Here is a 23,941-nt window from a genome sequence, read left to right on the forward strand (position 1 = left end):
ACATTCATGTTTTTCTACCGTCTTTAGTTTACCCTCTAAATGTTTCTGGATACTCGCTTTGTGTAAATGCCTGCAGGTTTTATAAATCAAAAACTTTTCTTTTTTGCCTTAGTTGCAAAAACAATGGCAGTACAACGTTTTTGAAATTACCTTCTGGCAAAAAAAAAGCCTTGACAGGAACAAAACCGGCCTTCACAGTGGATCTGAGTAGATTTTTTTCCCCCCCAAATGCCAATTCAGTAGAGACATGATTATAATCTAAAAATGGCTGTAGAAAACAGGAGAACAATCCAATGCAGCAATCACAGCTCTAACTGCTTGCCACAGTGAACAACAATAGTGTAATTTCTTTCATTGTTGTTTACTGAAACTGGACAATGTAAAGCTTTTTAGGTACTTTTGTCACAATTTTGTGATATTGAATCTGAGTTAAGATTACAAACAATCAGGAAAAATGCCTTTTGTGTTTTTGAGTCTTTAGACTCACAAAAGGGTTTTGTGAACGCACAAAAAGCAAACTGTTAGGTTTTTATGTTCAGTGAGAATAATTGGAGTATGTCCATATATTTTTTTATGTGTGGACCACCGTGACTTTGATACAATACCTATAACTCTCTCTGTGGAGCTCTGTGGTAAATGATTATGGAGAGGTGACAAGCAAATGCATTAAAACCCTCTGGAGTGGAGCCAAAGTGGAAACGGCTGCATGTCGTCATTCTTCACCAGAACAGGAACACAGCCTGGTGTTGGGAATTAATCATGTTCACATATACTGATCGGACCAAACATTGATTAAAATGCCCAGGACAAAAAGATATCGATCACATGGTTTTAGCCCAAATATAGATTAGACTGTCTCAGATGACAAAGGTGCGATTGATTTCGTCTTAAGAGTTTCCGGAAATAAGTGCTGATAAATTTATACTGCTGATACTTAGTAAGTTGTAATTGAAAAAGCACACTATGTTATTAACCGGGCTTATTCTTATTCTTCCGTGTTTTTTTTTGTGGACGATTACTCCTCCCAGAGTTTTGGTTGCACATACACTAAAAAAGTATCAAAACGACCGGCTCGGCCATGACAAGTGTGCTATGACTTTTCTAAGGGTTTTGGCAAACGGTTTTCAAATTATTCTGCAAAAACACGCCAAAAAATCACCTCAATGTAACCCTATGGATAGGCCAGTATGGATGACATCATCACTACAGTGGAGAGGGAGAGAAAAATGTCAAAAAACACATTTGGAAGCTGTGCTCGAGGCCGCAAATGCCATTCTACAGAAATAATTTATACATGGAAACGTAGGAAAATTTGTCTTCTCAGTCACATTGGTCTGCTAAAGCTGTCAGAGTTATAGTTTGGGCGTAGGACGCACACACAGCCTCATTTGTTTCATGACTTTGACTTTTTTTCCCCGCATTTTGACATTTTTTTTGTGGCTTAGACTTTTTTTTCCTGACTTATAATTTTGTCTCATTCTGACTTTTTGTTGCCTCGACTTTTTTTTCTCTCATTTTTACTTTTTTTCTTGTGACTTTAACTTTTTACTCCTTATTTTGACTTCTTTCTTGTAATTTTTGACTTTATTCTTCTCATTCTGACTTTTTACTCGTGACTGACTTTTTTCTTCTCATTTTGACTTTATTCTCCTCATTTTTACTTTTTTCTTCTCATTTTCACTTTATTCTCGTGACTTCAACTTTTTTCTCGTTATCTCACATACACATGACATTATCTTACATGACTTCTTCCTCTTTTCCAATTTAAAAACAGTTCAAATTGTAATCAATAATGTATGGGTGAGAGTCATGGGCCAGACTCAAGCACACTCACAATTTACTTAGAAATGTTCTAGTTCTGCTTAAAATGCTCCATAGCATCAAAACTGTGTAAATAAACTGTCTTAAAATGACCAGTCACACCAAGAAAATCAGATGTCTTTTCAAAAAGTAACTTTAATTGTTTCACAAGACAAAAACACTACCAAGAGATGAAAAACACAAGAAAGAATGAAATGAATTATGCTCGCGCTCAATCGAGTCGTAAAAATAAAGACAAAGGGTAAATGCAGAATGTGTCGATGCTACCAGGAGCTGAAGTCTCCGAAACTGGTCTTGCCTTTGGACTTCTTGGGCACTGCTCCGCTGGTGGACGGCCCGCTTTCATCTTCAGCAGCGAATCGTTTTCTAAGGGAGAAGAATATAATATTACAATCAGCGCTTTGTTTTGTTTTTTCTCCTACAGATGCATGCGTCTTGTTTCTTGTAGATTACAGGTTTCTCTGATCAGTTCCTCATTTTACCGGGGTTTTTGCTAGCTTTTTTCTGCCTTTTTACATCTCAAAACTCTTGAATTGTGATGTTTATACCTTTGTTAAATACAGTATACAAACCTTTCAGATTAATTCTCTGCTATTTCAAAAACAGTTTTCCTTTAATCAGACTTAATAACATTTATTTAGTCTTGATTAATGTGCAGGATATTAAAGAATGTCCATTCCATACTTGTATTTCTCAGAATTGTACTGAAAATGCATACATATAAGTAGAGCCGGGTGATATGTCGATATAAAAAATGTATCTTTCTTTATATATAAATGCTACCTTTACTAGGGTTTGTCATATTTAGTTATTTTGTAATGTTCGTTATTCTTTTCTCATATACATATATTTATTCCAGAAAAAAATTGGCCTATTTTATTTCATAGGCTATTTTTATTTAAGATATTTTTGTATTTAAATGTGCACTTTATGGAGCTTTGATTTAAAAAAAAAAAAAAAAAAGGTGCTCCTGTTGTTCTACAGTATTTATGTGCACTTAAATAAACGGTTTCGATAAAACTACTTGTGACATATCATATTTGGCTGAACATTTGCTCTCACTTTGCTATAAAAATATCGGGATATATATTATATATCGATATTCAGCCTAAATATATTGGGATATGACTTCTGGTCCATATCGCCCAGCCCTACATATAAGCTACATTCTCATACACATCTATGATCCTTACTGCTAACCAGTTTACATTTCTGCCATTGTGTACATTTTGTCTGCACCTTTTTGATAATCTTTTTGTCTTTAATTTTAAATTGACACTGTACTTTGTAGTGCAACTGCTGCACAAAAATTCCCCTCTGGAGTAATAAAGTTCTGTCTCATGTTAAATGCACAAATGAGGAAGCGTTTTTGCACTGATAAAACCCTAAAAAGCTCATAAATGACAGCTTAAACACCTCACATGCTAACTTTACAATTAACTGTCTGTAGAAAATGGACAGACCGTTTATACTGAAACACTTTGCATAAACCTAAATATGTGATCATGATGTGATGACAGGAGAAGAATAAGATCTGGAAGTTTTGAAGTTAAAAAGCCATCAATGAGAGAGAAATTATGAGCCTAATTATCTCTAAATGCACATTTTAGCCAAAGTACATCATTTTCAGTTCAGCTGATGTACCTTCATTTTGCATAATGGCAGTAATTTAAATTTCCGCACAAATGCTACAGGGCTAGACATTGTAAAAGTGTCTTTGATGTAATGTCTCTTTTTTATTCTCTTTACAGAAGAGATTCTACCGAAAAAACCCTCATGTGGACTTCATGAATTTAATAATGCAAAGAGACCGGAATCAAATGTTTTTATCTCTTCATCATATCTGACTAAGATTAGTTTGAACAGTAAACTTTATTACAAACTATAAGTCTCGGGCCAACACTGCCAACACAAGTGTTAGACATAAAACTTGGAAGGAAAAAAAAGAAATGAAATATGTTGTAATATCACATAAAAACAACACAATATACCTGAACTCAGCTGAAATATGGTCTGGATAATAAACCTGAATTATCCCCCTGGGGGAAATGGGTAATCTTCTACATAATTGGCAATTTTGCACATTCTGTTTCTGCTCGTTCTGTGTCGCTATGTAATCATCATGTTTTATCCTCCATTCATTACTCTCCTGTTCCTCAAGACGCTTACATTAGACTGTCATAAAAGAACAAAAAAATTAAATGGATGTGTGAAGGACAGGGTAACTTTTTAATATAAATTCTGCCTGGAAAGTAGAATAAAGAGTCTTTTTCTCTTTGTGCTTGTGCAATTTACACACGTCACAGCGATGCCTACCACAGCAGAAACATATGAACAGTAAATTAGTATGCGTGTGTGTGTGTGTGTGTGTGTGTGTGTTTGTGTCCTTACGTCTTGGCAGGGTTGATGTATTTCCCCACACCTGCTTTGAAGGTCTTAGGCGCCTGCTCCTCCTTTGCTTTCTTCTGGGCCATGCTGGTCTGCTGCCTCTCCTCCTCTTCCTTCTGCAGCTCCTTTTCTCGCTCTGCTGCAATCTTAAAAAAAAAAAAAAAAGAACACACACAAATCCCATAAATCCTGACAACTACACACCAGATCAGAGGATACAGAGGCTATACGCTCACACAGCAGGACTTCATGCTCAGTTATTGTTACTTCCATGCTGAAACTTGCACTGTGCAGCGAGAGCTTTAAATGCAGGTGGGAGCAGGGTTATTATGGTTAACGAAAAACTAACGAAATAACGATGACTAGAATTGAAAAAACGTTTTTGTTAACTGAAGCAATAATAATTTCAAAACAAAACAAAACGATAACTCACTGACACTGTATTGTGTGGTTACAAAACTAACTAAAATTATAGTGAAAATGTCCTTCGTTTTCGTCTTTGTCAACTTTTTTCATACATAATCCATAATCTATTTCTCCACTGCTGAGTGTGTGTATTCCTGCTTTGTGGGCTTCCAGGAGAAGCGCAAGTGAAATTACCGTAATGACTCCATATTGGCTGTAAAGAGCAACTTCTCAGCTTTCAGAAAACATTGGAATTTTCCCGATTGCGTAAACTGTTTAGTTATTATGGTAAAAGTGTCGCCGTCGCAACTCTGTAAACTTTGGATGTTGTTCTTTCACTGTGTGCAAGTGAAAGTCTTCAATTCTGCCATGATATTACAAATTATTTTTTTTTTTAGTAGCACCGCTGAAAATCCAGTAGCTGCAGCAGGATACATATAGGGGAAACACTGCATTATCCTTTTTGGTTGATATGAAATGTATTTATTTAGCTCCAACTAAACAGCTGCTGGTTAGTGAACCTGCAGGAACACATGGTGAATATGTTTACCGAGACTGAGATGTCTACACTCCAACCAAAATTCAAAACACCCGGAACTGTCAAGAGTTAATAACCTTATTGGGGCTAAGATGGATAAATCCAAAGGAAATAAAGGCAACATTTATTATGACCTCTTTGAATCTCACACCCATCACATAGCCCATTACAAAAAAACTAAAACTAATAAAAAATAAGCATCTTCAAAAAATAAAAAATAATCTAAAACTAGCAAACTCACTCAAAAAACTAACTGAATTTGAAAACGAAATTTGAACAAAATCAAAACTAAAACTAATGAAAAATCCAAAACTAATATAACCTTGGGTGGGACAACAAGCTCTGGGTGGATTGTGTTTGTAGGACAGTGGACGAACAGCTTTGCACACTGTTTCCATCCAACTTTTACGCAAATTTTGAGAAAATAAAAGCTTGTTTCCGTCCACTACAGTTATGTGATTATTATGAGTTGGGTCACTGTCCAAATTCTTAACACATTGCATTGTTAATTCAGAAATTCTTCATTTAATACTCCGAGATGGAGCTTCTCTTTGTAGCAAAAAAACGTTCATATTAAAAGTAAAGTGGGTATTGATAGAGATACAAACCTGAGCATCAGCCTCTTCGTACGGGTCCACGAACACAGTCGCAGTGATCAGCTTGATCTCCGACTGTAAAACAGACAAAGAGAAAAGAATCAATCAAAAGAACTAAATATACTGTTATAATGTATAATGCTGATCACTGTTAACCCTCCTCTTATGTTGCGGGTCAAATTGACCCGTTTCAAAGTTAAAAAAATATTTTAAAAAATGGTTAAAATAATTTTTTCCATAAAAAAGAAATTAAATGTAAAATATGTCATGTAAAAACCATTGTATTTTATATGTAGTTCATTCCAATGTACATAAAGTTTCAACATGCTTTTTTTTTAATGAAAAAAGAGTGAATTCTCCTCATTGAACCTGATCTGTGAGAGGGAAAGAACACCACTGCAGTAAATAGTGATTGAAATGGTTAGTAATGGAGTAATTAATGAAAAACAATGTTTATTGGGATTTTTTTTGTTTCTGACACTTTTGTATGATTGAACAACCCCCCAGTTTATTGCTGTTCCTGGAGAAACAAACATAAACAGGAGGGTTAAATTACATAATACACAAATAATATCTAAAATATTAAGTTATATCAAATACCAGTATCTACCATCTAAAACATATAGATATATAAAAATAAAGCTATCAGGTTCCTGCTTGCAGGTTGCTGTCATTAATACTATAATATATGTTATATAGAAGAAAGGCACTTTGCCAAGATTAAATTTAGCCCCTCACTGACATTTCAAACTCATCCCTCACTGGCCCCTGCCTCATTTTTTGTTCCAAACTAACCTTTATGTAATCCACGTAAGGGTCAAAATACTGACATGGCACTGTGGCTGTGTGTTGAACTCCTCAGCTGCTCTGAATATTAGTAATCTGGTGAACTTAAACTGATTGTACAGTTGCACTCTGTCATTTACACTGGACAGGGTCTAACAGCTGCATTTTAAGATTGTAACACGAGATGTAATTCATAAATTCTTACCTTTGGCTTGTCCGTTTTGGGATCACTCTCCACATTCTCCATGGCTGTAAGTGCCTCAAATCCACCAACAATCCTGCAAAAGAAGAAAAACATCCTTTATGACAAAAAAGCAAGCAAAACTTTATGTATTTAGCACATTTTATTCTAGATGGAAGCACACTAGCCCTCATTTATCAAATGAGCGTACGACGGAAAGTGAGCGTAAACTGTGCGTACGATCATTTCTACAAGGCTCGACATTTATCAGTCTGGACGTGGGCGATATATCAATATATTTTTTAATGTGATATGGAATTAGACCATATCACATATCAATATAGTTAATTGTTTTCTTTCTTTATATATAAAGAATAATTACTAGGGTTTGTCATATTTAGTTCTTTTGTAATGTTCGTTATTCTTTTCTCATATAAATATATTTCAGAAAAAGATTGGCCTATTTTATTTCATAGGCTTTTTTTTACTTTAAATATTTTTTTAATTAAATGTGCATTTTATGGAGCTTTGATTTTTTTTAAAAAAGGTACTCCTGTTATACAGTATTTATGTTCACTTAAATAAACGGTTTCAAAAACTACTTGTAACATGACATATTTCGCTTTGACTTTGAACATTTGCGCTCACTTTGTGATAAAAATATCGGGATATATATCGTATATCGATATTCAGCCTAAATATATCGGGACATGACTTTTGGTCCATATCGCCCAGCCCTAGGTTATTGTATTATGTAACCTAATATTTATTGGCAGTAAAGTTTGTGCCTTAAAAGCATCAAATTGATTTAGGATTGGTAAACATTTCTCTGCATCCTCATACTGTACCTTTGGTAATTTCAAGAAACATAATGTCTAGTGCACAGACATGTTTCACATTCCAATTCGGATATCTGAATATTTTTAAGAATTAGTTTGTTACGGTTTAAATTCATTGTCATGCCAATTCCTCCTGGTATAATATATCATCCAACAAAACAAGATGTCGTGACACAAGTGAGAAGATGAAGTGTGATCCAGGAAAATCTGTTTTTGAGACGTAGTGTGGTCCTTCGTACTTTACAACTGTGGGAAAGCAGCAAAAAGCTCCATGCACATCTCATCCCTCTGTGCCACGGAGCTCTGCTGAAAAACACATCAGTGATCCACACTGTTCCTTCATTACCATGAACACACACTGGAGTTTATTTTGACTCAATTCCAGATACATCGCTCTGCTGCCACAAATACTCACTAGAACAACAAATGTGGATTAATCCACAGCTGAAAATCTTCCCCAATAAATGCACCATTTCCTCCTGTTTTAGAAACGTTTGACTATTATTAAAAAAAAAAAACCCTGTGTGGTACAATCTCATCCTTTTTAATGTTTTAGTTCTCATATAAGTATATCCTAAAGCGGCTGGGGGATTTTGCAGACCTCATTATATTCCTCAGACAACAGTGAACACGAGTTGCTGCTAAAAGCAAATGTTTATAGTCTTTGTTATCAGCACACTGGCTTCATGGTGTAAACACAGCAGAGCACTTTAAAAAAGAAGTTGCTCTCACTTTGCTCTTTTAACTGCAAAGTCTTTATCCAGCTGCTCCCATGGGGGCCCCCTGTTACCATGTGGCAAGTGAGAAGACACACTAACAGTACACCCAATAGCTAGCAGGGGGGCTTCTCAGGCCACATGTGCTCTGATTCCACATGTTGGGATGAACAAAGGAGCTCCAACACTCCATGACTCACTGACCTTTAGAGATCTGAAAAAACTGTTAGGATAGCCATTAGCACAAGACTATTAAGATTCTAAAAAAAGAATATCAATGCCACAATTTACCTTTGACGACCTCATACTAGGCCTTTCACGATAGTCAATATATTAGGGCTGCAACTAACGATTATTTTCATTATCGATTAATCTGTCGATTATTTAAATGATTAATCGATTAGTTGTTTGGTCAATAAAATGTTGAAAATTATCAATTACTGTTTCCCAAACCACAAGATGACGACCTCAAACCAAAGAGATATTCAGTTTATTGTCATAAAGGAATCAGGAAACCAGAAATATTCACATTGAAGAAGCTGAAATCAGAGAATTTGGACTTATTGTCTTTAAAAAAGTAATAATAGTTGACGATTAATTTAATAATCAATTACTGTTGCAGCTCTACAATATATCGACTTATCGTACGATATATAAAAATGGACGCAATAGTTTTTGTGGACTCAATAATTGTTGTTTACATAAGCCATCGACATTTTTTCCAGTCGCACTGCTTCTGTCCCTCTCCTGTCACTCAGCCTGCTCTCTGTGGGAGACACACACACACACACACACACACACGCTAGCCAGCTGAAGCATAGTGAGTGTGTTACTCGAAGCCAAGTTGCCCAACGGCACAACTCCAGAAAGTTTGGTGGAATAAATGGAATTGGTGCCAAAGCCGTGTATGAACATTTCAGATTTCACTGTTCAGCACAACAACTGCATCCGCCGTCGCTGACTGCACATCGTCCCCCGCTTATTGTAAACAACCAGCATGCTAACTGTACACACATTTTCTGAGACACTGAGTTTTGTGTTTTCATTATCTCTACGCCAAAACCATCAAAATTACAAGAAATGAAGGCTTGAAATAGTTCACTCTATGTGTAATAAATCTATATAATGTATAAGTGTCACTTTCTGAAATGATTGACAAAAAATATTGAACTTTTTCATGATATTCTAAGTTTGAGATGTACCTGTAGTTTTAAAAGGACGATAGCATTGGAGCACACCTAACAATAAGAACCTCATATAACCCAACTTCAGTAACTCTGAACTATCCCTTTAAACCTATAGGACCGCAGTCGAACTACCTGGCTGTCGTCACATCGTAGCAACCAGATACAAAAAAAGACAAAAAAGACCAGTCGGATTTGCATTTCATGAAAGGGTCCTTATTATATATAGATCAGGTTAAGTGGACTGACACTGGCAGTCCCATTAAATGTGCAAAGACTACCGTCTGAAAAGGATAAAAACCTGGACACGGGGTTAATGCAGAAGCTTTTTGAGTGTGTTGACCATGTAAAGAACCAGTCAGTTAAAAGCAGACTGTATATTTTTAGACAACAGCCAGAGCTTTTTCCAAAAAGACAACCATTTTAGATCATGCTCAGCTCAGCAGAGAGAGACAGAGAGAGAGAGAGAGAGAGAGAACGCCTTCAGTTTGGATTCAGCATCTACTAAATTTTTCACTGCTCTTAGCCAGGAGTCAGCCTCGGAGTCACAATATTGTTTGCACTGTCTGGAGCTCCAAAGGAACCAAATATGTATTAAAGAATAATATAAGAAGGGTAGAAAGAGAAACAGAGTGAAGAGAGGAAGAAAAGGAGAGGAAAGATAAACAAGAGAAGTCAAATGAACATGTGGCGATGACCCAACTGTTTGTGTTAATGACACTAAGCGTTAAGCAAGTGTCTGTCAGGATTGTAACCTTTCAAATCCATCTGCTTCAGCTGCTAAATTAGACCGAACAGTCACGAAGCCAAAAATGGACTCAGTTTAAAAACACATAAAAAATAAATAGTACAAAAAAACGAGGTTTACCTTCCAAATACTGTGTGCTTTCTGTCAAGGTATGTGCAGGACCGGAACGTGATGAAGCTGAGAGAAAACAGAACAAAAACAACATTACATTGACAGAAAACAAGGTTCAGTAAATGAACAAGTGAAAAGTCTGCTTACACAACTACTTTAGTTTTATTAGATACAAAGAATAACCTTCAAAAACAAAAAGTGCCATTATTGCTAGACTCTTCAGGGACCCATCTCTTGCTTCATACTCTTCAACACACAGTCTTTGTTTTGGTTTAGATTAGGGCTGCAACTAACGATTATTTTCATTATTGATTAATCTGTCGATTATTTAATCGATTAGTTGTTTGGTCAATAAAATGTTGAAAAATATCAATCAGTGTTTCCCAAACCACAAGATGACGTCCTCAAATCTCAATAAGATATTCAGTTTATTGTCATAAAAGAACAAAGAAACCAGAAATATTCACATTGAAGAAGCTGAAATAAGAGAATTTGGACTTATTGTTTTTTAAAAAACTGCTCAAACCAATCAAAATAGCTGACTATTAATTTAATAATTGTTCATTATTGTTCGATTAATCGATTAATTGTTGCAGCTCTAGATTAGATCTTAATTTTAGTTTGGAACATTTGCTATATGCATTTGTGAACATCACAGGTTTATTGTGTGTCTAACTGTAATGTTAAACACAATCCTAAACAGTGTCGTCGCTGCCTTTAGTTAATAATGCATTACTTGTACAAGGTGAATTATGGCCTCCCTTTTTTTTGGAGCATGTGGTCAGTAAGTTTTATTTATGTACAAATTTTACAGTACATTCTTCTTGGGGAAGAATTGTTAAAATGTGCTTTTTTGGATGAAATCTCCAAAAACAACTATGTTAACTACTAAATAAGTAAATACCATAGTGCATAAAATGTATTCAATATGATATTTTATTCTGACAGCATTGAAGTTGTTCTGCCTGATTCACCTGTGGGGCCTCAGCAAAGAAATCAAAAGGAAGGAGACCATAAAAAAATCAAAACAAGCAAAAAACATAATTCCCAGCTGACTGACTTTCTAGCACAGAGCGATTGTTCAAAGTGTAGGCATTTAAAAAAACATTTCTTACAACTGAGATTTGTTGGTGTTTGGACCAGAGTTTGCCATGCTGAGAACCCCCCGGCCGGTGTGAGACAGGTTGGGCCGAAACTCATCCTTGAAAGGTTTCCCCCAGAAGGACTCCCCTCCTGGGAACGGGGAAAGTGGGTGAGGGAGGAAAGAGACAGAGAGACGGAGAGAGAGAGAGAGACATTCAAACAAAAAATAGTTTTAAATAACAGCAGCATTTTTCCTGGAAAGTGCTTATTGCTGCAGGAATATAGCACCTCAAGTCCCTCAGTGGTAATCAGTAGTGTTTCCTAAGATTTGCATTTGAAGATGTAGCAGTTTCTCTAGGCGAAGCTGCAATATTTGTTCAGACTAAAGACCTTTTACACAGAAGACATTTTGACATATGATAAGCAGAAAGAGCACAGGTAGGCTAGGTTACAGCTCCTGGATTATAGCGAAACTCATCAGGTCCCTGTTCTGTTTGTATCTTGTGCTCCGAACTATCCCCCCTAGAACTATTTCAAATGCAAGGAAGTCAGTGTACATGGTCCATGGGAGATAAAACACTAGTCCTGTGTGAATGGGTCTTGTGTCTGTCAAATGAAGGGAGGGTGTCTTGTGATTAGGGCTGGGCGATATGAAAAAAAAAATTATCACAGTATATTTTTTCACATAGTCGGATCTCGATTAGTATTATGATTTTTAATATTGTTTATAAACTGCCAGTTTTAAAGCATCTGTATTTAAAACTACAGAAACTAGAGAGTAGTCTCCGACCCTCTGAGACCCTTTGATTGATTGATTGATTGATTGATTGATTGATTGATTGATGATCTGGTGCCAAGACGTAATATTGATGCATAAAAAAAATTCAGGCACAGGATTTTTTTCTGCTTCAAGCCCTGGTATAATCACTTGGGTGGAACTTATTCAAATGACTGAGCAGATTTGTTGTTGTTAGAAAGCCCACACTGTTTATGTTTCATTAACTTGTTTATTGAACTAAGTTCTATTCAGTAATAACTTGTTTCTCTGTTAGTTTTCATATGTCCCAGTCTGTTGAACGCACCATAGCTGTTCCGACACTATTGAATGCACCATACCCGTGTGTGAAGTGCCGTGCTGTGAATATTAGTTTTCTCTCGATACAGCGCTGGATAGATTGTAATTTCTTTTGCTCTTTCCCAACATTCACCTGTACCTCCTGTACTTGGTTTATTGTTCCAAGTCATGGCTGACATCTATTTCTCTGCCCTCAGCTCCGCGTTTAGCACCACGTTCGGTCTTTTGGTTTACTTTTCCGGCAACTTACAAACAGAAGTGGAGAAGGAAAGGTCGACTCTGATTGGCTGTTGTCACGCACATTTCCGACATGTTTGATTGAGTAAATATGCTCACAGCTGATCACCGTAATCAACCTGAAATTTATCGCGATCACTAATCGAGTCATATAATCGCCCAGGCCTACTTGTGATGACCAATAAATGTAGCGAAACACCAAACCATCAAAACGTTGGTGAAAAGAAGACTGCTAACTTGTACAAACAATGCAGGTTTCATTAGCTTTACTTTGCAAATATTTAACAACAGAGAAAATGTGTTTGACATGGCCTCAGGGATGCACACAATGCTATTTGGTGAGAAACACAGTGAATGTAAAAATAACTAAGTTTGTTTGCAAGAGGCCTCCACAGGGCATCTTTCAATGTACGAACAACAACATCCTCGTTAGGAAGAAGGGAAACTTTACAAACTTGGTTGGACTTCTCACTTTTTATCCATGAAAAACAATCTTCGGATAAACTCATGCTGATGATGTGGCTGGTAGGACAAGGCCATTTTTCTTTAAAGAAAAGTCATTTTGTTGGCACTTTCGAGCATAAGTTCTCTGACACTTAATCTGTCATTTAATTGCTCCTTCTGGGATTTAATGTATGTAAACAAAAACGGGTACACTTTAGGGAGAAAAACTGGTAAGATGGCGTTCATATGGAGTTTAATTTTCCGCTCCAATGTGCAATGTTACATTTTTATATTTTCACACATGATTAAAGCCATAATTAGGTCTTTAGTTTGTATAAAAAGGACACAAATTGCTGGCTCTATCAATGCTCTTTACTCAAATTACTGCACCATTAGAAACAGAAATAAGGCCCCGTGTATTTTCATAAGGCCTGTTTGCCCTTGAACATGGAGCCATGTTGCGAGCCTTCAGCTGTGAATCATTAATTCAGACTGACTTCATCATTAAGAATCATCATGATGAGTATACAGGAATACGCACTGCAGGAGCTTATTGGCTCCCGACGGGGGGAAGAGGATTTGTCGCCCTGAGGTGTGTTTCACTGTCCTGCCAGCTGGTGTACGTGCAGGAGGCAGCGTGCACACGTATAGGTACAGAATGTGCCGTATGTGTGTGTTTGTGCTGGAGTGTAAACTCATACGAGCGACCAATCGACTCTTTGCGGGCTATGTGCAGCCGTCGACTTCCCCTGGTGACATTTCTGAATTATTTATCAACTCGCTGACATTTTAGAGTTCGACTGGATCATAATTGAAGGGACAGCGAGAGAAGAGGAGGAAGAGGGAATTTAATTTTCACCAAAGAGTAGGGCTGGGCGATATATGGACCAAAAGTCATATCTCGATATATGTAGGCTGAATATTGATATATATCCCGATATTTTTATCCCAAAGTGAGAGCAAATGTTCAGTCAAAGTCAAAGCCATATATGACATATCACAAGTAGTTTATTTAAGTGAACATAAATACTGTATAACAACAGGACTACTTTTTTTTTTTTTTTTTTTTTTTAAATCAAAGCTCCATAAAGTGCACATTTAAATGAAAAAAATATATTGAATAAAAATAGCCTATGGAATAAAATAGGCCAATCTTTTTCTGAAGTAAATATATTTATATGAGAAAAGAATAACAAACATTACAAAAGAACTAAATATGACAAACCCTGGTAAGAATTTGAACTATATCGATATATGCGATATGGTCTAATTCCATATCACATTTAAAAATATATCGATATATCTTTTATGTCGATATATCACCCAGCCCTACCAAAGAGTTAATCAATTAATAAAACTGCATTCCTTCTGATGCTTTAAAGATATAATACGTAACATTTCTGCATTTAAAATGTATAAAGAAAGGGCGAGAACACTTTATTACAATTATATATTATACACGTTGAGTTGTGCGCTTACATTTTCACAAATGTTTCCAACTATTTAAACCTTGAGAATTCTGTCATTTTAATCTAATATACGGCCTGTTTCGTTTGGTCATCTACTAATGGCGTTATATTGACATTTAATCCAGTTTTAGCCACAATTTTTCGTTTTTAATCAAAGCATTACAACACAGTTGATCATATTTATTTTTAACTAATTTATTTTTATTTGTAATTTTATATTATTTATTTAAATGTACATATATGTTTTATATTTATCTTTTATTGTATTTATCTTACAAACAATTTTTAAAAACTTGTTTTTTTTCAGTTTCATCATATTTCAAAGTTAGAGAAACCTTTTTTTTTTACAGTTAAGTAGACTAATTTTTAATGTAAAATGCTTTATTCAGTGTTTTTATTGGTTTTAGTCACTGGGCTGTTTGTTTAGGAGAAAGGAGACCTCTGCGAATAATTCGGCTGCCAGTAAAAAAACCCTCCTGAAACATGAAGACTGAACCTAACCAATAAAAACTGACTGTAATGATGCCAATGGTGGTGAAGACAACAGCTCCCATGATCCCACGCTGCTTCACCACATCTCCAAACTCTGTCTTTTGTTATTGTTTTTATTATGTGACCCCTAGCGGCAGAAAAATTACATAACTTTTTAAAAATCCCCTTGAATTACATAAACACCTCAAACTTCCAGCAGGTTAAACAGAAAAGAAGCAGGACTATTAAAATAACCTCCACTCACTGACAGCTGTGAAGCATCTCCACTAATGAACGCATTAATCGGCCATTTCAATGTGCTTCCCGTTTCATATTTTGAATGCGTCTCTGGGATTTCATTTACAAGTCAATGTTTAAAACATTTCTCTCTCCGGAGCGTTCTGAAGGGTTTTAGATAAATGAGGCTCCTCTGAACTTGAGGAAAGTGTGAACGGTACAGTGAGCAGTGTGCCGAATGTGTGAGAGAGATCCACTCAACGTGTGGGCAATTCTGTGGGATTTCCTTGACACTTAAATCTCAAAAAAATTCAAGTGTCAAGAGAGAATCACATCAATATCTTATTTTGCCATCTCTATCCCCTGGCATAAAACACTCAAATCTTTGTTTCCAAAATTGCACGCTGACTTTCACGCTGACTTTTTTTCCCCCCTATTGTTCCTGCAGCTCGTCTTTATCTTCACCACTGAATGCGAGCAGACAAATGACCTCTTCAGAAAGCAGATTATCAAAGAAAATATTACATTTGTCACCCCCGCTTTGTTTTGCACAAGTTTTTAAAAAAAAGATATTTCAAGCAGACTGAACACAGAATGAAAACAACAAAATGAGCGACATTAGTCCAAGGCTTCACAGCAGCTGCCTGTGTGGTTTTCTTCTTAATGATACACTAGAGTACATGCTAATAACCAACCACACAATCTCTGCATGCTACAGGAATAGATTTATGGGAATAAAATGGAAAATGGGGTTATTTGCTCAGGCTTATCAAAAGCAGACAGAATTGTAAATCCTTCTTCACAAAAAAAAAGTGTGACTTTTACATGGAAAATGAAATTATAAAATTTCCCCCAGTAATTCCCAAGCTTAACTTCTCTTGGAAAGTTCCCTAAAAAATGAACCCCTTCTAACCTTATGCATACTTATAAGACCTAATATTTTCCCCCCTAGACAAGTTCACGATTAAAAAAATAGTAAAAATAATAGGATTTTTATATTGAGAAATGGATTTAAAATCTAATTTCTAACCCAACATTCCCAAGTTTAACTTGCCTGGAAAATGTCTGTAAATTTCCAGAAAATTTACCGATCATTTGCAACTCAAGGTATACTTTGACCCAAAACATGGCATGAGACCAATTTTTTTTAAATGTTTTTTTTTACTCCAAATAAGTTCACCATTTAAAGAAGTTTAACTTTTATATTGAAATTGTGAATTGTCTCTTTGCAACCAGCCACTTTTTTTTTTTTACCAAAACATGTCAATTTCTGAAGTATTTGTATGTGGATTTTTTATTCTAATTATCAATTATATGGACATTTAAAAAAGCAAAAGTGTTTCCCCAAAATTCCTAGCTAAACGTCCCGTGGGAAATTACCAGAAATGTCAAGAAAATGTACCAAACCATTGCAACTCTAAACATACTTTGACCCAGAAAGACCTAGTATTTTTTATGTATTTTCCATCCAAATAAATTCACTATTTAAAAAGATGTATGCCTTTTATTGAAATTGAGGATTTTCCAAAATTCCCAAGCTTAGATTTCCGGTAGTTTTCCAAGGGAAGTAAACAGAAATGTACAGCTGTATAGGACTGTTAAACAGTGAGCAGAAATTAATCTTTAAAAGCCAGTTAAAGGTCTTTTCATGAGTCGTGAGCACATGTTTAGTCCAGGTGATGAGGAGACTTTCTCCCCACAGGCCAGGAATTCTGCACCTTCATAAATCTGTCATGGCGGACGCGTTTTGCGTAGTGTTCAGAGACGCCCACAGACACAAAGCACACTTTGTGCTGCAGCCTCTCAGAGCAGCACAGACGACATGAAGGCAGGAAATTAACTGTATGAGGCCTCACAGTCAATTACACCGAGCTGCCTTTTAAACTGGCTTTTAAAAACAGGAAAATTACACCCATTGCTGGTTGATTGGTTGTTCACCACGCCCCTATTCTGTTCCCTACACTCACTCAGCCTTCTCCCATCTACATCATCTCTCCGTCTGTGTGCGTTTGTGTGTGTAAGAGAGTGTCGTCTGCACTCCCATGAGCCTTCACAGAGTATATTTAGCAACACTCCTGACTTGCATCTTGAGTTGCAAGCGTTATTTACGCAAAACTTCAAAAAAGGAACTATTAATAATTCAACGGAGCCGTGTTATGTAATTCAAAATGTGGTTAAAGTGCAGTAGTCCTCATCTTACCTGTGCCGGTGCCAGTGGGGTCCCCTCCTTGAATCTGCAAAACAAAAAGAAACTCTGTTAGGTTTGGTTGACGTTAGCTGCTGCACATTAACCCATTGAAGCCTGGAAAGGAGATACGTCATTTTGTAGTATTTGTATAAGCTCTGAAATACTTTTTTAATTTAATTTCTATCTGCTACAGAGGCTGAAAAATGTATTATTTAGTAGAAGTGTTGACACTTCTGTTGAATTTCCAGAAAAACTTCAGGTTTTAGGGGCTTATTTTAAAATCGCCCAGAGGTTTTACAGGCGTTTTAGGCCTCAATGGGTTAAAAGAGTTGTTCCCATTACCTACAATAGGAAAAAATGTCTAATGAAACTTTAAATTAACCTTACAGTATTTCCCTTTTGTCCCAGATCCAAGTTCCTTGTAAGCACTAGTAGTCACTGACAAAGGATACAGGCCTCTATTGTTCATTGTAAAGGCTCAACTTTCCTGTTATTGTTGATATAGGAGAGTACAGCTCTGTGCATTTCTTTGGACCTCTTGTTTAAAGATACACTGGGGTTTTTGACCTCCAGTGCTGCAGTGGAGCAAAATTTTGATGAGTGACTCCTTGTACTGTTTGTGTGGAACAACACACGTGGACACATTGAGCAGAGGCCTGGCAAAGTGCTCATTTCTGCCAACTGCATTTTCCACTTTATGGTTTGAAATTGTTTGGCCGACCACATACTACAAGCAGAAACAAAGACTTAAAACACGTAAATAGTGGTCAGACTCTTCTGCTAGAACAAGGCTGACATTGTAGAGAGGATATAAAAAAAAAGGCAGTAGAGGAGTTGTATTCATGGATTAGTTAAAGGTCGACTCCATGTGCGTTATTTTCCAGGTTTGGCTCTATGGGTTCCCACAAGTCTACCCTTACAGTCATACCCACGTTATATTAATGTCATGCAGCTTAAGGCAAAAACCCACAGTTTTTCTGATGCAGTATAAATGTGTTAGTTACACAGATTTGTGAAACTTTACAACTATAAACCAAGGTTATAATAGTTTTGGATTTTTCATTAGTTTTAATTTCATTGTGGATTTTGTTTTCAAATTCAGTTAGTTTTAATTTGTTTTTAGAGCGAGTTTGCTAGTTTTAAGTAGTTTTTATTTTTTGGAAAATGCTTAGTTTTAGTTTAGTTTTAGTGTTAGTTTTAGTTTGGGTGCGAGATTCAAAAAAGTCACAATAAATGTTTCCTTTATTTCCTTTGTCTGATCCATCTGAGCCCCAATAAGTTTAGTAAGCTATAAAACCAGATAGATGAAATAGATTTATATCAACCAAAAAGGTTTTACGGATGAAGAAAGTTGACAAAGACGATAACGGAGGACATTTTCACTAATTTTAGTTGGTTTTAGTTTGTTGTGTAACCACAAAATACAGTTTCAGTTAGTTATCGTTTTAAAAAAAACTTTTTATTTTTATTTCAGTTAACGAAAATGTTTTTTCAATTCTAGTTTTCGTTATTTTGTTAGTTTTCGTTAACTATAATAACCTTGCTATAAACTGGAGACCTAGAGCATTCAGAGGATTTATAGCTTTCACAGGTATAGTGAGGGTTTTTAAGGGAGTTTCTCAGCTATTTACATAAAAGTAATGCTCACCATCCAATCACCAAAAAGTGCAGTTTTTGCAGAAATCACCAAACTGTCAAAACATTTTTTTTACCAAAACACAGCATGGATTTTTATATGGTGTTCTTCATGATCTTGGTGTCTTAATGTGGTATTTTTGAAGAATTGTCGATCAATTATTAAGTAAAAAAAATTTTTGGGACCAATTCTGTAACAAATACTACCAACTCAAAATATGAGACATAATATAGCATGGAAACGGCCTCCATATACGTCTACCATAAGATTCTAAGCGCTTAAACACTTTCACAGATAACTTTTATTATTTCACTTATTTTCATTACATATTTATGACTGTAAAAAATTGACACAGTGCTGAGCTGCATCTCAAATGAATCTTCAGGTTCCAGCTTTCAGATGATGCACACCACTTCTATGTGGCATCTACTGCTGTCTCCCCTTCAAAAAAATCCCCTTCCACTCTAAAAAATGGGGCGGAATGGTAAAAGTATAAAAAACTAAATTAATGTCAGTCTATTCTCTTCGACTTCACACTTCTTCACCGACAAAAATGTGCTTTTGATGATATTTTTGTTGGTTTCAGCGAACACGAATCAAAGGCGATGAATGCCTTTATGTTGCCTGACTGAATGGAGACAGCAGGTTTAAAGAAACTGCAAGATTGCACTATAGTGTAGTAGCTAGGCGGACTCACGTGGGAAACAGTTGCATCATATCAGTCTTGAGGAACTCTTATCTCAGTTTGAGCCTGAGGGGAAGCAGCCTTGACGGGCCTCTCACGTTTCAAAGTCAGACTTTTAGAAGGATCGTCTCTGGACGTTCTGTACGCTCGTAAGTTCCTGATAAACTGCTTTTAAAAAGGGAACTGAGGGCCACAATTCTGTTCCCATTAACACAACGCTTTAAAAGTGTTTGTTGCTATGAAATTATTCTCTCCAAGGCGCCCTCCTGCACTTTTCAACTACAGACGATAAGTCGAAGGCGTAAGTGGCACAGTAATTATGGATAAACAATTCATGAGTTGCCACTGTGTATAAAAACCATGGGACCGAATAAAAATAAGGTAGGGGTCCCCTTGAGACCAGATGTCCACTCAGAGCCACTTTAATTATGGTAGAGACTCTGAAATACACAGACGAGCAGCTGATCAGAGAGCTGGATTTTAACGTCTCAGTCTGTTTAGAAGCTCCAATTGGGAGAAATGCTGTTTTTACTCATCTCTGAAGCAGCAAACACTCAAATATATTAGTATTTAATTAAAAGACAAGATAATAAAATGGTGAACAACAGCTTATGTTGTGTGTTGTTTTATGCTGCAGCCTGCTGGGGAGGCAGCTTCAGACACAGACATGAAGGCGGTTGGACAGACTGGTCTAAAGAGCTGGTTCTGGTCTAAAGAGCTGGTTCTGGTCTAAAGAGCTGGTTCTGGTCTAAAGAGCTGTTTCTGTGGTTGGAGCCAGGTTGGACACACTGGAGGAGGTGGTGGAGAGATGACCTGTCAAAATGTTCCAGGCCATCCAGAAATACCCGGATCATGCAACAATTTTTCGATTAATCAAACAATAAATCGATTATTAAATTAAACGTCAACTATTTTGATAATCGAATAATTGGTTTGAGCAGTTTTTTAAAGACAAAAAGTCCAAATTCTCTGATTTCAGCTTCTTCAATGTGAATATTTCTGGTTTCTTTGTTCCTTTATGACAATAAACTGAAGATCTCTTTGGTTTGTGGACAAAACAAGAGATTTGAGGACGTCATCTTGTGGTTTAGGAAACACTGATTGATATTTTTCAACATTTTATTGACCAAACAGCTAATCGATTAATCATTTAGAAAATCGACAGATTAATCAATAATGAAAATAATCGTTAGTTGCAGCCCTAGTCTAATTCTAGTAATTAAGTATTTTGATTAATTTAGATTTGTTTTATTTGATTGGTTATTAATTAATTCATATTTTCAGTTAAATCCACAGACTGTAACAAATAAGTAGACGTAGTCCCTGTGATGGCACTCACTGGTTTGTTGACTACTGTTTTTAGCCTTCACCATTTGGGTTTTTCAACATCATGTTTTGACCATATTTGGGCAAGAAGGTGGAGCTAAGTTAGTACCTTTGTTTATCAACATTTCCTTGACAACAGACAGGGCTGTTTTTGGAATTCAATCAGGGACATTTCCAGTAATGGGAGAGTTCCAAGAGGGACAAAAAAAATCGTGTTTATCTGCAAAGAGCTGATTATAACATCTCACTTGGAGTTTGCACGTCTCCGTATTCCCATTTAACTCACTATAATCTGTCTAAACCAGCAATCAAACCTAAAAGTGGCACTTAGTTTTGGTGGTTAACCTGTCATTGTGGATGTGAGAATGCACCAAAGTCACTTTAAGTACACTGGTGGCTGTGGTGGAGATAAGTCAACCACACTTTTTTTTTTGTCTGGTCAAAGTCCTTACCATGAAGTTGCGGATGGACCTGTGGAAGACGGTCCCGTCATAGTAGCCTTTTTTACACAGACGGATGAAATTCTCTCCAGCTTTGGGAACCTGGGGGAAAGAAGAAACCCAACAATAAAACAAACTAACAAACAAAAAATAATTCCCAACTATTCTCAGCTATTCATCAACACAAGTCCAATGTTTGACAAACTGAATGGGCTCTCCACTGCCAATAATACCAGCTGCTCTCTGAGCTTATTGTTACTGAAATCGACTGCAGAGTTATAAAATTAGTGAGAAGCATTGAGCCCAAACAAACATGCAGACAGTGTTGTTGGAAATCTCTGCTGAGTCTTTTGAAAGTGATGTGTTGTGTGCCAAAAAAATCAATCAAATGTCTGCAATAGAGTAGGAAAGCTCCTGATAACAGTAACATACCCGCTATCACTAAGTCAACCTTGTAACATTTAGATAAACTGGATGCTGAATGTCACAAACTGTCTGAACACACTTTACTTTTATAACAGCCTGCCCTGATGTCGTTGAATAGTCACTAGACATATAAAACATTATCCTTTTTGAATGAAACACATTTTAACCACAACAAATGAGTGTTCTCTTTATAATATCAATCCAAATTGATGCTTAGTATGTGACAAAGTCCAACAATTTTGGACCAGTATTTCTGATAATCTACGTGAGATTACAGAGATGCAAACTCCATTTAGTCCAAGATTATTTGTTTTGAGTGATCATTCAGTTTTGACAGGACAGGATAAACATATTATAAGCTTTGTCCAAACCAGTATTATGATAGGCAGACAAATACTTGATACACAAGTCTCATTATTCGAAAAAACGCCATGTAAACAACTGGGTAGACTGAATCTATATGAAGCAAAATGGGGTAAATATTTACACTTTCTTAAAGGCTCCTGAAGGGGGTTATATAGTGGAGAGACGGTAATTAAAAAAAAAAAAAAAAAATTGGTTAATTGTTGATAAATATATACTGGTGCTTCTTCTTTTTCATGTATGTATTTATGTTTGCTATTATTATTCTTAACCTATAAACAAATTATGTCTTTAATGCAATGCTTCATTTATGTATTTGTTGTATTGACCTTCCTTGATTCAGTTTTTGAGTCTGAGCCTCAGTTTATTTTTGGTTCTGTATGTGTGTAATAGATGAAGGAGCATAGTGAGAGATGCTTGTAACCAGAAAGTGATTAGCACTGATGGTGTTTGTTTGTTGTTGTTGTTGTTGTTGGGGGTGGGGGTGGGGGTTGTTTTTTGGGGCTTTTTTTTATTGTTGCACAATGAAAACGGAAAATAAAAAATGTTAATCACAAATTGATGCTTAGTTCCATGTCAAGTGCCTGGAAAAACGTATAATCTTCACAAAGTGTTTTAAAACAAATACAACTTTATAGCAATTTTAACGATGTGTTTTTACCCTGATGGCTTGTTATGGAGCTTCTGATCATATTTTATGCAGAAAGGTTGAGTAACTTGGATAAATTTAATATAGCCGCCTTTCTGCCCTGTTTGTATCTTCAACAGACAAAAACCAAGCAGAGAGACAAGACACAACTTCTAAAAGAGCGGGCTGGCAGACTGACGTGACGGAGCTGCAGACGAGAAGATTTCGGTGGAGTCGGCAGAGCAGAGAGAGCTGGTGGTGCAGCTGCAGAACGGTGGCCAGGCGGTGAGTAAATTGCCCAGATAGGTGAGGTTGCACTCACTCAAGTTAGGTTCAATTTTCACATTTAATGCAACACAGAGAGGCGCCAAGTTACAGAGTTGCTAGCATTTCCATTTATCCACGGATGTATAAAGAGAAGTGGATACTGTGTTGGAGGTGGGGTGGGCGATACGGCCCTAAAAGATTATCAAGAGTATTTTTGTGATAATGATATTCTTGGAGATATTAGAAAAAATACTGAAAATATATAGAAAATTAATTTTTAGTCTGTAAAAATAAATAAAAATCGTACAACAAAATAAAAATCAATCATAAATCTAAATGCAGTGTAAAATACAAATCTGAAAAGTTGCCAAATAAAAAACATTTACTCTTGAGCCTTGAGTATTAGCAAATAATGAAAATAACCATCTAGAGGGTCCGGGGGGAGAACATTTTGTACATTTTATAGTACATTGTGATCAATCTCGTCCACTTTGAGAGCTAAATGTGAGCAAACACCTCGCATAACATTTTTCACAGTCTACAGGGCTTTCCACTAGGACATGGAGCAGCCAGACAGTGTTGAAAAATAGCTGGTTGGGGGGGGTCCGGGGGCATTCCCACTGGAGAATCTATTTTCATAAAAGCCCAAATTT

General features: G+C 36.3%; 1 protein-coding gene across 1 annotated transcript in view; it reads right to left on the reverse strand.

Annotated features, from left to right (window-relative positions):
• Positions 1-1,939: 1,939 nt before the first annotated feature.
• Positions 1,940-23,941, reverse strand: part of ppil2 (peptidylprolyl isomerase (cyclophilin)-like 2) — a 42,821-nt gene continuing 20,819 nt past the window's right edge. The window contains exons 13-20 of the mRNA XM_059338164.1: positions 21,617-21,706; positions 17,530-17,563; positions 11,429-11,546; positions 10,323-10,379; positions 6,740-6,812; positions 5,761-5,823; positions 4,213-4,355; positions 1,940-2,187 (exon numbers count right to left, since the gene is read on the reverse strand). Of these exons, the coding sequence (XP_059194147.1) occupies positions 2,085-2,187; positions 4,213-4,355; positions 5,761-5,823; positions 6,740-6,812; positions 10,323-10,379; positions 11,429-11,546; positions 17,530-17,563; positions 21,617-21,706 (681 nt within the window). The 3' untranslated portion in view covers positions 1,940-2,084. The remainder of the gene's footprint in view (positions 2,188-4,212; positions 4,356-5,760; positions 5,824-6,739; positions 6,813-10,322; positions 10,380-11,428; positions 11,547-17,529; positions 17,564-21,616; positions 21,707-23,941) is intronic.

The sequence above is a fragment of the Centropristis striata genome, chromosome 7 (genome assembly GCF_030273125.1).
Source record: "Centropristis striata isolate RG_2023a ecotype Rhode Island chromosome 7, C.striata_1.0, whole genome shotgun sequence".
Classification (NCBI taxonomy): domain Eukaryota; kingdom Metazoa; phylum Chordata; class Actinopteri; order Perciformes; family Serranidae; genus Centropristis; species Centropristis striata.